The 20444-nt window shown below is 43.6% G+C and overlaps 1 protein-coding gene across 1 annotated transcript in view; it reads left to right on the top strand.

Moving 5' to 3' along the window:
- Window positions 1–20444, top strand: part of ABLIM1 (actin binding LIM protein 1) — a 415530-nt gene that overhangs the window by 327159 nt on the left and 67927 nt on the right. Inside the window, exon 13 of the mRNA XM_082267949.1 lies at window positions 19258–19362. Coding sequence (XP_082124075.1) covers window positions 19258–19362 — 105 coding nt within the window. The remainder of the gene's footprint in view (window positions 1–19257; window positions 19363–20444) is intronic.

The raw sequence follows: 20444 nt of genomic DNA, 5'->3' as shown, positions 1-20444 counted from the left end.
ATCTCCTTTAACTGCAACTTGTTTCTTTTTTCTGACCAGTTGGGCAGTTTAAAACAGTTGCTCCAATTTCCTTACCTTCATATTGTTCCCTAATTTGAATTGCAGCCACACTAAGTTAAAGTGGAACTTTAGTCAGAAAATTCTGTCCTTCAGGCTGGCTTGTTTTGCAGGTATATCTATGTAAAACATTTAAATAAAAGCCTATACTGTTTAAAATCCAGTAGGCCACTATTTCACTCTGCTCTGCACATGTTCAGTTGCTCTTTATTGTTGGCATGGCACTGTGCTAAAATCAGAGCCACTAGAGGCTGATCGGTTGACAGTTTTAAGATTTACTGTTGCTAAAGAGGAAGAAAGAAACAAGAATGACAGACTGTGCAGAGAGAACACAGATTAGGGAGGAAGAAAAGAAAAGCAGAAGAGGTGACAGGACAAACTCTGCTGTCAGGGAAACAACAAGTAGTTAAACTTACACAGATAGTATCTTATCTTATCTCCCTGATTCTCTCTCCTTTCTCCCTCATGGCAGCCTGTGAACATCAGCATTATAAACCTTCTGTCAGCCTTCCTTTCTAGCTGAGCCAAGACATATAGTCAAGGCTGGAAAGCTTCTGTCAACCTTCCTCTCTAGCTGAACCAAGACATACAGTAAAGGCTGGAAAGCTTCTATCAGCCTTCCTCTCTAGCTGAACCAAGACATAACGTCAAGGCTGGAAAGCTTCGGTCAGCCTTCCTCTCTTGCTGAACCAAGGCATAAATTCAAGGCCAGAAGTACCCACATTTTAATTGCAGAAAGTGACATATAGCTTGAGACTAAGTAGAGAGGGAGAGTTCTCAATGAGTAAGTGACTGCTTTGAGTTTCAACAAAGTGGCAGCCATGAGCTATAAGAAACTGGAGCAATAATGGAGGCAATTTACAGCACACACTAGTTTTTTCAGCATAATTATTAATGTGGTATGTATGCTGTTTTGTTAAAGTGGTTCTAAAGTCAGATGTTTTTTTTTTTTATCTTAATGCATGCTATGCATTAAGAAAAAAATCCTTCTGTGTGCAGTAGCCCCCCTCAGCCCCCTTAATACTTACCTGAATCCATCTGGATCCAGCGATGTTGCACAAGAGTCTTGGCTATCCGAGACTCTCCCTCCTCATTGGCTGAGACAGCAACAGGGTGCCTGCTGATGTCAATTAACAGGGGAGAATGACAGGCGGCTTGTTTACATCAGCCGTCTGCCTTTCTCCCACTGTCACGGACGATCGCGAGTGCCCGGCGGACATCGGGTCCGCAGGGCCCACGCGCGGGGGGGTCCGTGACCGTGCGGGAGCGCGCCTCCGGTGGCGCGCGCTCGCTCCCCAGAGCCTCACAGGCTAGTGACGTACCCATACGTCACTTTGCCTGTGAGGGGCTGACCGCCGCAGTATATGTACTTGCGGCGGTCGGCAAGTGGTTAAAGTCAGTGAGCCAATGAGGAGAAAGAGGGGGTGAGGTCGAGCCGCGGCTCCATATCTGATTGGACACACAGAGCAGTGTCTCAGCTCAGATGCCCCCATACCAAGCTGCTTGCTGAAGGGGCCCAGGAGCACAGAAGAGGGACCAGAGAAGAGGAGGATCCGGGCTGCTCTGTGCAAAACCAACTGCATAGAGCAGGTAAGTATAACATATTTGTTATTTTAAATGAAGGAAAAGGAGACTTTAGTATCACTAAAGGAACATTATGGTTATCAAACTGTTATGAGTAAAGTTCCACTTTAACTTTAGGATAGTTAAAAGGTCGTAGGTAGTACAAATTAAGGATTGACCAATTATCGTCAAAGCCGATATATCGGGGGCCGATATGGACTTTCCCCAATATATCAGAATTGGCTTTTTGATTTACCGATATTGACAATATTTCGGGAAAGTGCATGTACCGGGGTGATGCCTGCAGCTAGAGGCATCACCCCGGTATCGGTGTCCATAGCCGATGGTCGGCTGTCTTGCAATGACAACCGATACGGCTGAGAAGCCACACGGCTGTCATTCCAAGGAGCGGGAGGGGATGTCCTCCCCCTCCCGCCACCTTCCGTGGCTCGCCCCAGTCTCCAGTCCCACCGGGAGATTATGGTTATCAAACTGTTATGGGTAAAGTTCCATTTTAACTTTAGGATAGTTAAAAGGTCGTAGGTAGTACAAATTAGGGATCGACCGATTATCGGCAAAGCCGATATATCGGGGGCCGATATGGACTTTCCCCAATATATCAGAATCGGCTTTTGATTTACCGATATTGCCGATATTTCGGGAAAGTGCATGTACCGGTGTCCAAAGCCGACGGTCGGCTGTCTTGTAATGACAACCGATACGGCTGAGAAGCCACTTGGCTGTCATTCCAAGGAGCGGGAGGGGACGTTCCCCCCCCCCCTCTCGCCACCTTCCGTGGCTCGCCCGAGCCTCCTGTCCCACCGGGAGACCCGGGCATCCTACCTTTACCGCCGCCGTCTGGCCGGGTCTCGATCTGCACCGCCGCAGTCTGACCGAGTCTCCATATCTTTGAATGCAGGGCCGCCGAGTATCCAGAAGTGATGTCATGTCATGACATCACTTCCGGGTACTGGCGGCGCCAAATTCAAAATCTTACAGTGTTCAAAACAGCCAAACTTGAAGTTTTGAATGCTTTAAGTGCAGAGGAGGGGTTTGGGGTCGTTTAGACCCCCAGATCCCTCCACCACAGTACCTGTAGACATTAAAAAAAAAAAAGTTTTTTTGAATGTCTGAAAATATTGGCAGATATCGGCCGATACTGATATACGATGACCAAAATATCAGTATCGGCGGTAAAAAAAACTATATCGGCCGATCACTAGTACAAATGCATTCGCTGGAAATATTGTTTTGATATTTTCTGTACGCTCTGTTGCAAATATATATTCAAAATCATTGTCCATTAAAACAGGTAATTAGTTTGTTGTAGCAAGTTGGAGATATTCTGACAACAAATATTCACAGCTAAATACACATGTGAGTGATACAGTATATAGGGGATCTGTTTACCTATAAAGTATCATATATCCTCCTGGAATCCCTCCTTCCTGCTCCACTATAAAACTATAAAGAGGGTGACACCACCATTCAGAGGTCATCAAATCACCTCCTGTACACCCATCTAAGTACCCCCCCCCCCTCCTGCCCATGAGTTATTAGAGCAGACACTTTCACTGGAAGCCGTATATTATCTCTCAGTGAGTGTGGCAACTCAGTAATATGGCTAAATGCTATTTTTCTGGCAGAAATAAAAAAAAAGTAATTTATGGTTGTCATTGAAATTTGTATAGAGTGTTGTAAAATTGCCTACAGCTTTTCTTTAAAGCAGACCTTGCAAAAAATAACAAAAATCTAATTTTATATAACCTAAATGTCCCTCTACATTTGTAAAATACATGAACCCTATTTGCTATATTCTTGTATTAAATTAATTCCCTTTTCACTGCATTAAGCTGATTGCAATTTGGTGGCATTGAGCCAGTGCCGAAGTGATAAAACAACTCACAGTAGACTGTTCATGTAATGTATAATAACTGTTCTCTCCATTTCATAAGGCTTAAAGCCCAATTTCGGGAAACTTTACGGTGATTCCTTGCAGTGGGGCTGTGCCTGCACTGCAAGGGTTAACTCTTTAGTTTATCTAGGGGAGAGGAGAAGCCCTTTTACTTACCTGATCCTGTGCTCCTCCATTTTCTGGCGGTGGACTGTCCCTTGGCATCCTTACATCCAATGCAGGGCTTTAGACCCTTCATTAGTCTTGATGGCGTCATGATTTTAGACCAGGGGTTCCAAACTGGCAGCCCTCCAGCTGTTGCGGAACTACAAGTCCCATCATGCCTTTGCCTATGGGAGTCATGCTTGTAACTGTCAGCGTTGCTATACCTCATGGGAATTGTAGTTCTGCAACAGCTGGAGGGCTACCAGTTTGAGACCCCTTCCTTAGACTGTGGGAGAAAAGACAACATGGCAGAGACTAGTCTAGCAGCGCAGAGGAGTGGAGGAACAGGTAAGTGAATCTTCTTTTCGATGTTCCCTACACCTAAACAAGGAACTAGCCCTTGCTGTGTGGGTTCAGCCCCACTGCAAATGGTAATTTTAACGTTTCCGGCATTTGGGCTTCAAAAAAGCTAGAGCTACATGGGTGTTTTTCATTTTCTGCTACTGAGAGCTTTTCTTCACTGTCCATTGAGGGACACAGGAATCCAGAAACAGTCAGGTTATAGTCAGGTTATACTGCCACCTGCAGGAAATGTGAACACTGGTATGCAGAAAAGTTATACGCTAGCCCCTGTATAACCCCTCCGCTACCCATTATGGCCCACCTTTTCACTAGTGTTATTGCTTTTTGTGGTACCATCTATCTTCTGGTCTTGAGATTCAGGTTGATCCTCTGAGAACTCCCCTTGGTTGTGGCAATTTCACTGTCTTGCTAGGGTTCTGGCTCAGATCCAGGCATTTCAGAGGGCTCAAAATACCCTTGGCCCTTTTTTAAAGGCTGTTGTCCACCCCTCAGTTGGACTGCTTTTGCATGTCTTGACTGTTTCCAAACTTAACTTCTGTATCCCTAATGGATGATGGAGAAAATATGTTTTTTTTTACGTACCATAAACCTTTTTTCGTTCATGTCCATTTAAGGGCACAAGTCCCACCCCTCTGTTGGATTTTTGGCTTGGTTTGCATATGCTTTTCACAAAATGAGGCATGCTAGGTACAGTAGGAGTTATGGAAAGGCCTGTTTTACAACTCATCTGTTTGCCAACTAGTGATAACCTAAGGTATGGGAAAAATCAGTTCCTCCCAAACCCACTGGTAGATGTCCCATGACAGCAGGCCACAGACCCCATTAGATGTTGCTGGGAATTCCCCACCCTGCAGCTGCACATAACAAAGGGGTAGAAATTTCGGCTGATGTCATTATCCCAATGTGGCCACATGGCCATATTTGGACAATACCATTGACCAGATATGGCCATGGTGCCATATAATGTCACCAGAATTCCCGCCTCTTTTGTATGTGCAGCCTTTAAAGTGGAAAATTCCCAGCCACAGCTGATTGGGCCAGTGGCCTGCTATCATGTGACTTCTACCAATGGGTTTTGGAGGAACTGACTGTGGCTCGTACCCAGGGCCGGTTTTAGACAAAGTGTGGCCCTGGGCAAACCTAAAAGTGGGGCCCCAAATTTTTTTATATTCTACCAAAAATATAGGCGCATTTAATCAATTTAGCCAAATAAAACATACAACTACATGAAAATATGCTTTAATTAAATAACATTAAATAGAATAAATAAGAAATCAAGTGAGCTTTGCACCTTCACACCTCAGATCACCCCAATTTCTGCACCTTCACAAATCAGACCACCCCAATTCCTGCACCTTCACACCTCAGACCACCCCAATTTCTGCACCTTCACACCTCTGACCACCCCAATTCAAGCACCTTCACACCTCAGACCACCCCAATTCCTGCACCTTCACACCTCAGACCACCCCAATTTCTGCACCTTCACAAATCAGATCACCCCAATTCCTGCACCTTCACACCTCAGATCAGCCCCAATTCCTGCACCTTCACACCTCAGACCACCCCAATTTCTGCACCTTCACAAATCAGATCAGCCTTCAATTCCTGCACCTTCACACCTCAGATCAGCCCCAATTTCTACACCTTCACACCTCAGACCACCCCAATTCCTGCACCTTCACACCTCAGACCACCCCAATTTCTGCACCTTCACACCTCAGACCACCCCAATTCCTGCACCTTCACACCTCAGGCCACCCCAATTTCTGCACCTTCACACCTCAGGCCACCCCAATTTCTGCACCTTCACACCTCAGACCACCCCAATTCCTGCACCTTCACACCTCAGGCCACCCCAATTTCTGCACCTTCACACCTCAGACCACCCCAATTCCTGCACCTTCACACCTCAGACCACCCCAATTTATTCAAATCAGGATTTCTTCTGCAAATAGCCTGGTAGGCTGGCACTGGCAGCAAATATTTTATTCAAATCAGGATTTCTTCTGCAAATAGGCTGGCATCAGAGTCAGACAATTACCAAAACCAATGTCATCATGACACATGATCAAAAAATGAGGAAAAATAAGGATTTTTTCTGCAAATAGCCTGGCAGTGACATCATCAGATCAGACAAGGCACTGGCAGGCATTGTACTAGACTAGTACTATGCCTGGCTGCCAGTGCCAGGCCAGCCTATTTGCAAAAGAAATCCTGATTTGAATTAAATTGTTGCTGCCAGTGCCAGTATATTTGCAGAAGAAATCCTGATTTCTTTGAATAAAATTGTTGCTGCCAGTGCCAGCCCAGCCTATCTGCAAAATAAATCCCTAAGTAGAAGTCACTCCTCTCTCCAGTCCTCCACTGAGGAGCTGAAGGGCAAGGGGGGAGGGAACTGGAGAGAATTAAGGGGGGGTTTGGAAAGCATTGCAGGGGGGTTGGAAGGCGCAGGGTGTGGATAGCACTGGGGGGGGGGGGGGTGGCGGTCAGGGAAAACCAGGGGGATGGAGAGCATGGGGGGGGGGGACTGGAAATCACTTAGGGGGAGCCAGGGAGCACGGGGGGGGGGGGGTGGAGAGCACTGGGGGAGCCAGAGAGCATAGGGGGAGATGAAAAGCACTGTGGGGACTTGAAGAGCACGGGGGGGCTAAGGAGCACAGGGCGCGGGGGGTAAAAAAATACAGGGGGTTTAAGATCACTGGGGTGGCTAAGATCACTGGGGGGGGGGCTAAGATCACTGGGGTGGCTAAGATCACTGGGGTGGCTAAGATCACTGGGGTGGCTAAGATCACTGGGGGGGGGCTAAGATCACTAGGGGGGGCTAAGATCACTGGGGGGCAGTAAAAGAAGTTGAATAGGAGGGGGATGGGACAGCTCAGCTGCATATAGAGATATTGATATTTCCATATTTCTCCTGCAGCCGCAGAATGCCTGCAGAAGGGAGGAGAAGAATCCATCCATCCATCCAGCGGCATAAGGAAACATCAAATCTTCTATATGCAGCCGAGCCGCCCCAACCCCCTCCTATTCAGCACACACGGCTGGGGCTGCACAGGCTGCTCTGCAGGCAGTCTCTTACCTTCCCTCTCCCCGCCGCCCCCCCGCGAGCAGCCCGGAGTCGGGCTGAAGGAGCTCCCATCTGCAGCGGCTTCAGTGATCATCGGCGGCCGCGGGAAGGAACACACACACCTTGACTTCCGGACCGGCTCCGCAGCCAATCAGCCTTCTGCTCAGGGGGGTGTGACTCACACCCCCCCTGAGCAGAAGGCTGATTGGCCGCGGAGCCGGTGTAGTTGGCAAGTACAGGCAAGTACACCGGCCGGCGGCCGCCCGCAGTGAGGGATCGTCTTCTTCTAGTGTCTGTATCTGATGACTCTGAGCGCCGCGGCCCACCGGGAGTCGGGACACTGCCCGGTCTGCCCGGTCCGGTCCTGACTGACAGTGACACGGGGCCCCTGGACATTCGGGGCCCTGGGCAGTTGCCCAGTTTGCCCCCCCTAACGCCGGCCCTGCTCGTACCTTAGGTTATCACTAGTTGGGAAACTGAAAAACAGAACACATAGAATATGTTGTTGAGGGAAGAGGGTGCCCTCATCCCTAACATAAGTACACATGACCAAACCCTCTAAATGTGATTTTAAGGTGCACAAGGATACACATGTATAAAAGTAACACTTTTTTTTTGATTATATTAAAATCGTATAAATGGTAAGAAAGAAAAATTTGATTCGGTCATATAGAATATTGTACATAGTTTATAAAGAGAAACCACAAATTTCTGTCGACAATTAACATCAAGAGGACAGACGTACCCAACGCGTTTCAAAATATTTGTGTTTATGATCTTCTTCAGGGGTAAGTGGTAGTCAGATCTATTTATCTATAACAGAAAATTAAATTAAGTATCATATCTTTATGTAGGATACAAAAACCATTTTAACATAGATTGATTACTAACCCTGACAGGTGTGGTGTATAATATGAAAGATGGCAACATTAAAATCCAAAAGGAAGGTTTTTGCCATTTATACGATTTTAATATGTCAAAATGTATTACTTTTATACATGTGTATCCTTGTGCCCCTTAAAATCCAATTTAGAGGGTTCGTCCTCTGTGTAACTCCTTTACCCAACATGCCTCAGTCGTGTGATAGCCAGCCAAAAAACACGTGGGGTGGAGGTGGGGGAACGGACTGTTTGGCTCAAACCTTAGTTCATCACTAGTCCCGGGTTGTAAGCAGCAGTATAACCTGATTGTTTGTTTTTTAAATTTAAAGTCCCTTAATATACTTGAAGGAAAAGACAATGGTAAATACAAAAATCGTATGTTTTATGAAAAAAGTGGAGCCTTTCTGAAAAAGATACTGTTGCCGTATGTTATGATATGTCCTGAATTTAAAAAAAGGCCCCCTTTTACATTTCTCAGTAGCAATATATTGAATCCCCCTTGTTTCTTAGCCCTGAGGCTTCTCAGATATGCCAGATCCAGAATACACTCCTCCACAGGTAATGCAAGAAATCTATAGACCCAGTACTAGAAATGGGACATTGTCTACAGATAGCCTATATTTAACATTGTAACGGCGCAAGGTCTTCTTTAAAACGTTTACATTTTATTTGTCAGAGTTAACGAGGCTGCTGCTTTAACCCTTTTGTCCCTGTAATGTTTTAAGTTCTTTTCCTCTTCCAGGCTATAACTTTTTGCTTAATTTGAGAAAAAGTTTTGCGTCCTCCATATTCCTCCCGAATCTGTCTCTTATTTGTTCTGTTCTCTGACCCTCCGTCTGTCTCTTTTCCTGTTTTTTTTTTTTTTTGGTTTGTCCATAAACTCCCGGCTTTCTTACTACGTCCTGTAACTTTCCAGAGCTGTTGTGTACTGGTGTGCAGCGCTTCTCGTACACCCGCACCGGCAGCTTCAGCTCCACCCTCAGCGACTCCCGTCCCAACTCCCCTTTCAGACATCACACGATCCTCCATGTCAAAGGTAAGCGGACCGGTCACGCCAACGCCGGTAGCATTATTGGCTTCTCTGGGCGGGAAACCAATAAGTTGGCTGTCCAGTGTCTGAGCTCGGAGGCCGCTTTCTTGCTGCACGCTTCACGGTGGCTGCACCGCTTGTCATGACCGCCTTTTGTGTGTGTTTGATTAACGGCATGCTTAAAGGGACATTTCTACCTAAACATGGGATTTCAGTAATGAGCGGTGCCTGATGGACTGGGCTGCCTGCTGGCTTTTCTTATATCTCTTTCGAACTGTAATGGTGAAAAATCCTGATTATGGTCCCAGGCTCTGTTCCCGCCCACCTGTGTTTCAGCTCCTCCTGTTACATTGTCTATAATAAAAAAAAATGAATAAAGAATCCAGTGGCAAAAGTAGGAACCCCTCATAATAGACAAAGCAGGTGGGCAGAGCTGGGAACTCCAAGAGATATATGAAACTGTTAGGGGGCTAAACTCTCTAGCATCTATCAAACGCTGAAATGTCAGTTTTAAGGTGGAACGACCCTTTAATGGAGATGTGTAAATCACAAATGAATTTAAGGGGCCAGTAATCCTAAAATCCAAATCACTCTCCTGTAAAAAAAAAAAATATATATGCTATAAAATTTCACAGCATTGTATCTTCATTTGTTACATTGTTTCATTGTTGTTTTCATAGGCTGAAATTCTGCAGCTGCTGCGCACCCTCTCTCCTTAAAGGCATAGTCCACTTTTTGAACCATGTTTCATGTTAATGGTATACACATATTTAGGGTGCAACCTAGAACATGTATATAAAAGTCATGTGGATGGAATGAATAAATAATGGCACCATCCCTTTGCAATAAATATAGAGAAGGGAAATCTCGATTATCCACCCCGAGTTAGGAGTGGAAAATTAGATAAGGGACTTTAATTGTGCTTGCTCCCGCTGTATTCAGTTACAGCGGGAGTCGGGCCAGGGGAGGAGCGGCGGTGATCACCGCTGCTCTTCCCAGATCTTCGGGGATCTAGTGTGGAAATCCGCCCGCTTGTGTAAACAAAGCGGGCGGATCTCCTAAGTGACAGGCAGGGTCAGATTGCAGGGTTCAGCATAGCTGAACATGCGATCTGTCCCTGTGTCACTCAGTCACCTCCCCCCACACACGTCAGTAAGCACCAGGCATACATTAACCCCTCCCTCTCCAATAAAAATTAACCCCTTCCCTGCCAGTGTCATTTTTACAGTAACAGTGCATATGTATAGCACTGATTACTGTAGTAATGTCACTGGTAACCCCAAAAGTGTCAAAAATGTCGCAGATCGCCGCCATTACTCGTTAAAAAAAAAAAAAACAGCACTCGTTAAAAAAAAAACACACCAAAAATGACAGAAATCTTTCCCTTAGTTAGTAAACGCAATAACTTTTGCACAAACCAATCAAAATACGCTTATTGCGATTTTTTTATACCAAAAATATGTAGCAGAAAGCCGAATCGCAAAAAGTGGCCCAGACGTAAGACAGCAAAATCCTCCGGTGGTAAAGTGGTTAAAGTCCCTTGTCTCATTTTCCACTCCTACCCCAGGGTGGATAATTAAGATTTCCCTTATGTAACCTATAACACGGTCACATACCTCATACCTAAACCCCCTTCCCTTACCTTACCTAAATTTCAGAGTTCAGCATCCTGGTGTCTTGAAAATTCAGCGCAACGTCATCAAGGCCAGGGATTGTTAAAAAACATTGAGTCTCGTCTGCCACCGTAGCAGAAGAAACTTGTAGGCCCCATTTACGCAGGTAGCCATGGGGATGTAAAAGTAGGTAGCTATTGTTCTAACATCCTTTGAAAAGTGATCCATCACTTCCCACAGGGGTGGTAGAAAGTGCTGCTTCTGTAAATGAGCCCATAGAGAGCTGATCATGGTTAAAAATCTCCACAGGCCTGAATGCTAAAGTTATATAAATGCACATATTTTATTTTATCTACATATGTGGGTGCATTCATTAAGGGTCCATTTACATTTGTGCGGTGTGTTAATGCACATTATGTCACCACGTTAACATGTTGCATTAAGGCAGCCCAAACCACTGGTGTTCATATGCGCTAAAACGTCCTAAAATCGGACTTGTTATAAAACCTTTGCCACAATGCACTAAAACGCATAATGGTGTGTTGTGGTGCATTGCCCAAATGCATTGGAGTGCTATTCAAATGGAATGGCACCATAATGTGTCAACACATGAAACATGCGATGCAGTAGAGCTAACATTGCCGCAATGCATAGAAAAAAAATTGATCTTCATTTTTTTAAAAAGGTTGACTATGCCTTTAATAGACATGAACATGTATGCTAGGACAGTTCCTGGGTGCACATCAATGGAACACCTGGTTATGCCCATATTTCAGTCTGCCATTAGGTCACTATTAGATTACAGAATCTGCCTGCAGTGTCCTTTGATGTACAAGGAACATGAAGTCATCTGTGTGGCAGAAATTCTATTCTGATGAATTCTCCAACTCTAGAAATGATCGTGCCATTTAGAATTACCGGTCCTTAATTCATAGAACACATTCATACTTCACATACTGATGTGGGATGTGAGATCACCTCTCTCGTCACATAGAGATGGTTGTTGGTTTGCACATTTCTGCACCCTGCTCCGTCTCTTACTATGTATTTAAGAATAGAGCCGTTTATCTTTTATAGTTTGCTGGACGTCTTTCTCTGTAGATATTAGATAATAAACTCTGCAGTCTGAAGCCTTGGAACGCTATCCACAACTGTGTACCAATATTCTGTGAAAATGAGATTTCGGTTGCTGTTTGGAGTGTGTGCTTTCATCTTATCCTGAATAATTGCTGTCACCAGAATAATTATATTTACTGTCGTCATATAGTATTTATAATAATTTAAATATTTAAGTGTATATATTCATATTTTAATTATTTTTATTATTTATATGTTGTATATATTTATTCTTAATAACTGAATTTATACCTTATTAATAATTATATTTTCTGTCACTATGTGATAATTAGGATAATTAAATTTAAATAATGTTATATATATATATATATATATATATAGATATATAGATAGATAGATATATAGATAGATATATAGATAGATATATAGATAGATAGATATATAGATAGAATATATATATATATATATATATATATATATATATATATATATATATATACCGTGTATATATATATATATATCCCAAACTGGTTTAGAGGCACTCACGGGTATTGCTGAGACTGAAGATCAAAAACAGCAGTGTTTTTATGAAGAAGCTGAGTCTATCTTTCTAAAGACTTCTTGAGCTTCATCAAAACACTGACAATAAAAACACTGCTATTTTTGATCTTATCTCCGTCCTCTGCAGTACCCATGAGTGCTTCTAATCCAGTTTTGAATGCATACAGATTTTTTTGTTGCTGAGCACCTGGGCATTTACTTCAAACAGGCTAATCTTCAAACAGGCTTTAGTTCCAAGGCTACCTTTGGAACTATATATAAACCGTGTGTATATATATTTACATATATACAGTGTGTATATAGATAAATATATATCTATATACACTATTTTACCAAAAGTATTGGGACACCTGCCTTTACACTCACATGAGCTTTAAAGGCATCCCAGTCTTAGTCCGTAGGGTTCAATATTGAGTTGGCCCACCCTTTGCAGCAAAAGGTCCATAGCAAGGTCCATAAAGACATGGATGAGTGAGTTTGGGGTGGAGAAACTTGACTGGCCTGCGCAGAGTCCTGACCTCAACCTGATAGAAAGCCTTTGGATGAATTGGAGCAAAGACTGCAAGCCAGGCCTTCTCTCCAACATCCGTGCCTGTCCTCGCAAATGCGCTTCTGGAAGAATGGTCAAACATTCCCATAGACACACTCCTAAACCTTGTGGACAGCCTTCCCAGAAGAGTTGATGCTGTTATAGCTGCAAAGGGTGGGCCAACTCAATATTGAACCCTACGGGCTAAGACTGGGATGCCATTAAAATTCATGTACTTATAAAGGCAGGCGTCACAATACTTTTGGTAATATAGTGTGTGTATGTGTATATATATATATATATATATATATATATATATATATAAAATTATTATTTTTTTTGTTTTTTTTAATTTGTTCATATTGATAGCAATTCTATTTTCTATCACTTTATACATCTAAAGTGGGCGATTGTATCAGTTCAGATTAGTTGCACAGACTTCTGGCTATATGCCACACTGTGGTCTTTTGATTCAGTCAGTCGATTACCACCTACACTGTATAGCAAGACTCCATAGAGTTTGTGGACATCTGACCATTTATCTCTATGGCCAAAAGTACTATATGTTGAACTCCTTCCAAAATGATTGAGTTCATTAAAGAGTATCTGTGTTTCCACTTTCCAGTACTCTTAATACTACAGTATACAAAGACATTTTAGACAATTGTGCCCTTTCAAACCTTTTGGGAACAGTTTGGGGAAGGCCATTTTTTTGTTCCAGCTCCATAAAGACATGGTTTAACCAGTTTGGTGTGGAGGAACTCAAGTGGCCTATGCAGAGCCCTAATCTTAACCCTACTGGACACCTTTGGGATGAATTGGGCAAGCGATTACAAGCATTGTATTCTCATCCAACCCCAGTTCCTGACCTCACACATGGGAACACATTACCACAGACACTCTCCAAAATCTTGTATTAAGCCTTCCCAGAAGAGTGGATAATGCTATAACCACAAAGGGGCCAAACTGCTTTGGAATGGATGTCCAACAAGCTTATATCGGTGTGATGGCCAACGGCCCACAAACATGTAACCATATAGCACACCTGAATATAAACCAAGGCTAGATTTGTATTTTTGTTGTATTTATCATTTTTATTTATATCCTTTTTTTTAGCTCTGTAATACTATTCAGCCCATAATGTGGTTATCCTAAACATGTTTTTCCCTGATATTTAAAAAAGCTGGTTAATAATAAAATTTATAATTTTACAATTATCATTCTTGTCTGTTAGATAGTTTTAGATAGTTTTGTAATACTGATGACGAGGGATACTTATAGAATTTAGCAACTTCACAAATGGTCAGTTGTGCATTTCAATAAATGTAGTTTGTTCTGAAATAGTTTTGTGGTTTGGAGTTCACTGCTTTGGAGTGGAACAGAAAGTTGACAATCTTTGAGCATTTTAACAGAAAAACAAAATGTGGTGAGGGAACATACATTTTTCTATATGTTTTTCACTGTAATCAGTACAAAGGTGTGTAGTGTCCATTATTCTTCAACTCAGAATAAAGACCAATGGTTGTCAACTTACAAGGGGCAGGACATCACATAAGGTTAAATATATGTAATGCCAGAGAGTATTGACAGTGACCCTAGACGTACTCGAGGAAATGATGGTCAGAGATTAGGGACATGCTACGGCAGGGGTGGGGAACCTTTTTTCTGCCAAGGGCCATTTGGGTATTTATAAAATCATTCGGGGGCCGTAGAAAATTATCAACTTAAAAATGTGCCTCTTATATTTGGTTAAACATTTAACTCACCCCTAATGTGATGGGTGCAACTGTTTCTCTTTGGTGAGGTGCGTGATGTTAGCTGGGATTGATAATGTTGCTACTCGCAACTGGTTTTCCAGGTTTGCGTCGGTCAGTCTGGAGCACAGTCGACTCTTTGTGGTGGTAAGTTTTGAAAAGAACTGCTGGCGGGTACAGCTGGTGGGTATAGCTGGCTGGTACTGCTGGTGGGTACAGCTGGCTGGTACTGCTGTGGGTACTGCTGGCTCAGGCTGGTACTCCTGGCTTGTACTGTGCTTTGGGTACTGCTGGCTGATACTGCTGTGGGTACTGCTGACTCAGGCTGGTACTGTGCTGTGGGTACTGCTGGCTCAGGCTGGTACTGCTGACTGGTACTGCTGGCTCAGGCTGGTACTCCTGGCTTGTACTGTGCTGTGGGTACTGCTGGCTGATACTGCTGTGGGTACTGCTGGCTCTGGCTGGTACTGCTGTGGTTACTGCTGACTCAGGCTGGTACTGTGCTGTAGGTACTGCTGGCTGGTACTGCTGTGGGTACTGCTGGCTCAGGCTGGTACTGTGCTGTGGGTACTGCTGGCTCAGGCTGGTACTACTGGCTAGTACTGCTGGCTCTGGTTGGAACTGCTGGCTCTGGTTGGAACTGCTGGCTCTGGCTGGTGCTGCTGGCTCTGGTTGGTGCTGCTGTGAGTACTGCTGCCTCTGGCTGGTAGTGCTGGCTCTGGCTGATACTGCTGCTGGCAGAAAATGCTGGCTAGCAGCGGTTCTGCGCTGGTGGAAGAGGCGATGTTTCCTGTATTGGTCACAGGCGGAGTGCATTTGATATCACTCCGCCTTTGACTCACTCAGACTGTCAGAATGGAGCCGGAACTATACAGGAAGCATCGGCTCCAAGCTGACAGATCAGCTGAGAGACACAGACTCAGCTGCACAGGGGGCCGGACCAAATAACTTCGAGGGCCGCATACGGCCCCCGGGACATAGGTTCCCCACCCCTGTGCTACGGGTAAGCTTGGAGACAGGACTTGCTACAGAAGATAGTGAGTGAATGGGAACATGCTACATGAGCCTAGTAGAGATCAATTCTATTGATATTGTCTTTACAGAATGAATGCTTCATCTACTATTAGTCTAGGGTCACATCTATGCGGCTGAGCTTGATGCATTTTTCCGGTGCGTTTTGCAGTGCGTTATTTGTTTTTAAACCTGTGTTTTTGATGCATTTTTGCATGCAGTTTTCATGCATTTTGTGTTTTGCATTTTTTTTCTCTTTAACACACTGTTTATAGCTGGTTGCTAAGGAGCAAGCTGGGAAGCCGGCCGTAGTGTCCTTAACATCCGATGAGCCGTCAGCTGTCAGCTGACAGCTGAATGTAAAAAAAGAATTTGCGGCAAAAAAAAAAAATCCGGAAAAAAAAAACGACCTGGGGTCCCCCCCAAATCCACACCAGGCCCTTTGGTTGACTCATTGGTTGTTAGGGACGTAGCAGCCGGCTTCCTGGCCCATTTCTTAGCAACCAGCTGTACACAGTGTGTTAAAGAGAAAAAAAAACGCAAGTAAAAAGACATCCAAACCGCTACTCGCAAAACGGAGTCTGCTGCGGGATAAAAGTCCCTGACCCGTTTCAAAAACGTACCACCTGAAAAACGCATAGATGGGAACGTGTACTATAGCAAACCATGTTAAATGGGCTGTAGTGCATTTCTGCAAAATGCACTAAAAACGCATAGGTGTGAATGTAGAGTTAAAGAGGAACGTCACTCCTGTTTTAAAAGTTACCAAGCTGACGCAATTCTCGCATACCACAAACATACCCAATCCACTGCTATGCTTAAGACTCGCCTCTTCTGTACATGAACAACCTGGGTGCTGGTCACTGTAGTCCGTCTCCACTCCCCATCAGAAATACAAAAAAATGTATCAGCTGCACTCCACTCTTAACTCCTCTGTCATATTTATTAGTTATTAACAAAATGACTACATACACCAATGTCTCCACCTGAGAACCAACCTTCCTTGACATGCTTCACCACTCCTTGCTTTCTCACCAGAATAAGTTATATCGTTATGAGCAAGCCAGGAGTGGTGAAACGCGTCAAGGAAGCCTGGGTCTCAGGTGGAGACATTGGTGTATGTACTGTAGTCATTTTGTTGATAACTAATCAATATGCCGAAAAGAGCGTGGCTGATACACTTTTTCATAATTCATGGCTAAGTGAGAATTTCAGAAGTACCTGTCACAAAAAAAGTAGCCACTACCCCAAGAAAAAAAAAAATTACACCAAAATTGTTAGAGTGGGGTGGAGGCCTTTCACTTTTGTAGGTCTGCTTTAAAGACTTTTGAGGTCTAAGAGCCACACACCACGCCAGCACCGTAGCGCCACAGATTGGGCATCAGGGGAATAGACCCTTCAAAAAAATTGCCCATTACACTATTGCGTAGTGGTAATGTGTGGTAAAACCCACATTTTTCTGTACCTTCCTGTACCTTCCTGTACCTTCCTGTACCACAGAATAAATCATGGGTGCACTGCTGTACATCGGGTTGTCAAAGATAGTGCAGGCACGGTGTCTCATGGATTACGAAGCGTTGACGGTATGTTTAGAAACAATGGCCTTAACACAACACATACACTTGTGATAAAAGGGCCTTTAGGGAATAGGCCCTCACATTTAAAGTGGAAACTGTGAGCGCAAGATGTCCAGCAATTATGTGTTTGTAATGGCTCAGTTATGTCCTAGTCTGATCTGGTAGAAAGGTTGCACTGCTTGGGGTAGAACTTAGAGGAGATGTTCAATGACTTGCTGGAAACTTTTAGGGACTTGTATCAAAATGTATTGAAAGTCTAAACTTTTTTATTTTAGTTTTGAATACAGTGGCAAGGCGTCAGAACCCCGGTCAGGTTTTTGTTGCTTGATAATTCCTCAAGTAGTGAGGAGAGATGGATTGCTTGATGAGTATCTAAAGAGTTAAACGTTTTTGTATTGGAGTCAACTAGAAGCTCTATTTGTCCTTGGGCATTTGTAAATGGACCTCAGAAAAGCATAATTATATGATAAGGAATAGAAGTGCACCCCACATATAAAAGTCCAGAATGATATTTTATTTAGAATTGTGAAGGAAAAGCAATGCGTTTTGGAGTTATGAAAGATCAACGCATTTCAGAGGTTATGAAAGACCCCTTCGTTAAGACTAAAAATGATCCAAAGTCTGAAATCTGGACCAGACAAAAGTATCAAAGGCATGGGTAATGTATTGCTGGTATGTTCATTGGAACCCTTGTGTCTTGCTTGATCCCTTTCTACTGCCCTTTAGGTGGGTTTTAACGCTGGAAGCAGAGACGGCATCCCAATCACATGATCACTGGGATTGGCTCTCACATGATCGGGAGCCCTGTCCGGCTGGTTTCTGATCACAAACAGAGACCAGAAGCTGTCTATAAACTAAAGCAAGACACATGGCTCCCAATGGAACATATAGGAGCAAAATACCATGTTTTTTTATACTCTTGTCTTATCCAGATTGCAGAATTTTTTAGCCCTGAAGAAAGAGGACTTTCGTAACTCTAGAAACGCGTCTGATTTTCTTTGATAATCCTAAAAAATATATCATTAAGGACTTTTTCACTTAAAGTGGTGCTTCTATTTTATTTCTGTATTTAGGTTTTTGTTGTGGTCTGTGTCCTTCTGAGGGGACTCGTCCTCTCTGCCTATCCTATTCACCATTGGCACCAGGGCTTAAAGTCAGGGGAAATCCAAAATTGAGTTTTCACCAAAATATGGAATAGAGGGGCAATCTTCCAATAAGAAAACATGTTTTGAGGACAGCTGTCTAACAGGTGAATTCCCTCAATTTTGACCTCCATGATTAAGCCCTGTGATAAAGGAAAAGGAATTGGCAGCACTCCAGGCAGCACACACAGTCAGTGTGTGAAACGCGTCTACCTTGTCACGATTGTCATATTTGGATGTCCAGTCAATAAATCTGGATTTTGACTCAACCTGGAGTGCTGCCAATTCCTTTTCCTTTATCAAGTTTCCACGGAGGCGAGCCGGGGCATGCACCGTGTGAGTCATCAGGCAATTACACCACCTTGAGCAGTGAGTTCTTGTCTCTGCAATTAAGCCCTGTGGGCGAGGTGCAATGCTTCGGGGATATGGCCTGGGTGGAGTCATGCTGAAGTCGTTGGTGTGTGTTTCTCCTTTATTTCCAGTATATACTCAATTTTTGAGTGATTTGATCTCACTTGTCTTTTCTATAAGACAGGAAGAGAAGAAAGATCTCCCCAATGGAACAGAGATGAAAGCAAACCTGACAGTTACAACGTATAACCATTCCCCATCCCAGATACAATGAAGAAATGTCTTTGGATATACTGTAATTTTCCTGGCAGGAAAGTTCTGTAGTGGGAATGACTGTGTGATATACATTAACCCCCTAATAACACAATCAAACCAGTTTTCCACCCTGCCCAGGACGTTTTGATGGTGCTGAATGGGTCGCTTGTCTCTCCATTGATAACTGACCCTTCATATTGCTATGGAGTCATTTGTGTTCTGACCGTCCTTCTTGCTTGAATAAAGTTTGGTTTCTTGATTGATTTCTGTATCATTTTGTTCCGATTTCATTTCGATCTCCAGCTTATGTTCTGCTCTCTCTTTTTTATTTCTTTTTTATTTATTTTTTATTTTTTCATTGGAGGCACTGAGCCCAACAGCGGCAGGAATTCCCCTCTCCCCTATCGGCCAGACAGCCGCCCACTAACGCCTACATACGCTCAGGCCCCCAAACATTTCCATTTTCCAGGTAGGAGGCTGTGCTGTGTCTGTCTGCGTCCTGTCCGAGTGTAGACTGTAGGAGAATCCGTCTGTTTCTGTGTTCATTGTCTTGTTTGCTGGGGAGCCATGCTGTGTGTCTGGGGTTCTGCTGTAGTGCAAACACAATTGTTGTAAGTTGTAGAATGGATACATTGACTCATTATGAATGATTCAAGGTAAGGGGGGCACAGGCAGCGGCAGGTTGGTTGGCGATCCCATAGTTAGTCTGACCCGCAAAGCCAACATTTACAGGATATACCCACTTACAGATGGAGTACTTTAAAGCGTAACTCCACCTGGAACTGGAAATTTAATTTGCAGGATCATGTGCTGATGGATGGGAACAGGAAAAGGTCTCAGCCATCAATGCGTTCAGTGCCAAGGTCTATCACTGTCCTTCGTCCTATGCCCAAATATGCATTAGTCTGTCTCTGCACTCTGTATTTTCCTGTCTAAATTAATAGGAAAATATTAAAAACAGAACTCCAGCCAAAAATAACAAGGTAAAAATGAATAGCCCATTTAAAGCAAAAAAAGAAAAAAAAAAAAAAAAAGCTTTTGTTGTGATATTCAATTTCAATACAGAGCACCAGAGCTCTCCCCTGCAGTACCTCTTTACTGACACAAGATGTCCTCAGTCTGATGGCAAACACTTGGCGGGGAGAGGGGGAAATGCTTTCTCCTGCCTGCAGCAGACTGATGACATCATCTCCACTTAGGCAAAGTTGCTGTCTGGAGCTCGAGGACAGCTTTTAGTTGAAGGTAGAAAAAAATGATATACAGTGCTAGGGAAAAGTTTTTGCACCCTTCCTGATTTTTTATTTATTTTTTGCTAAATGATTCTGATCATCAAACAAATTTTAATATTACACAAAGATAACCCGAGTAAAGACAAAGTGCAGTTTTTACATGATGATTTCATTTATTAGGGGAAAAATAAACTGGACAAATTTGCCTGGCCCTATGTGAAATTCAGCCACATTGGAGGGTTTTTCGAGCATGAACGGCCTGTTTAGGGTCATGCCACAGCATTTCAATCAGTTTTATGTCCGGACTTTGACTAGGCCACTC

The sequence above is a fragment of the Pelophylax lessonae genome (assembly GCF_965119305.1).
Source record: "Pelophylax lessonae genome assembly, chromosome: 9".
In the NCBI taxonomy this organism is placed as follows: Eukaryota; Metazoa; Chordata; class Amphibia; order Anura; family Ranidae; genus Pelophylax; species Pelophylax lessonae.
Note: the sequence above shows the minus strand (reverse complement) of the source record. Positions and strands in the feature narration are given on the sequence as shown.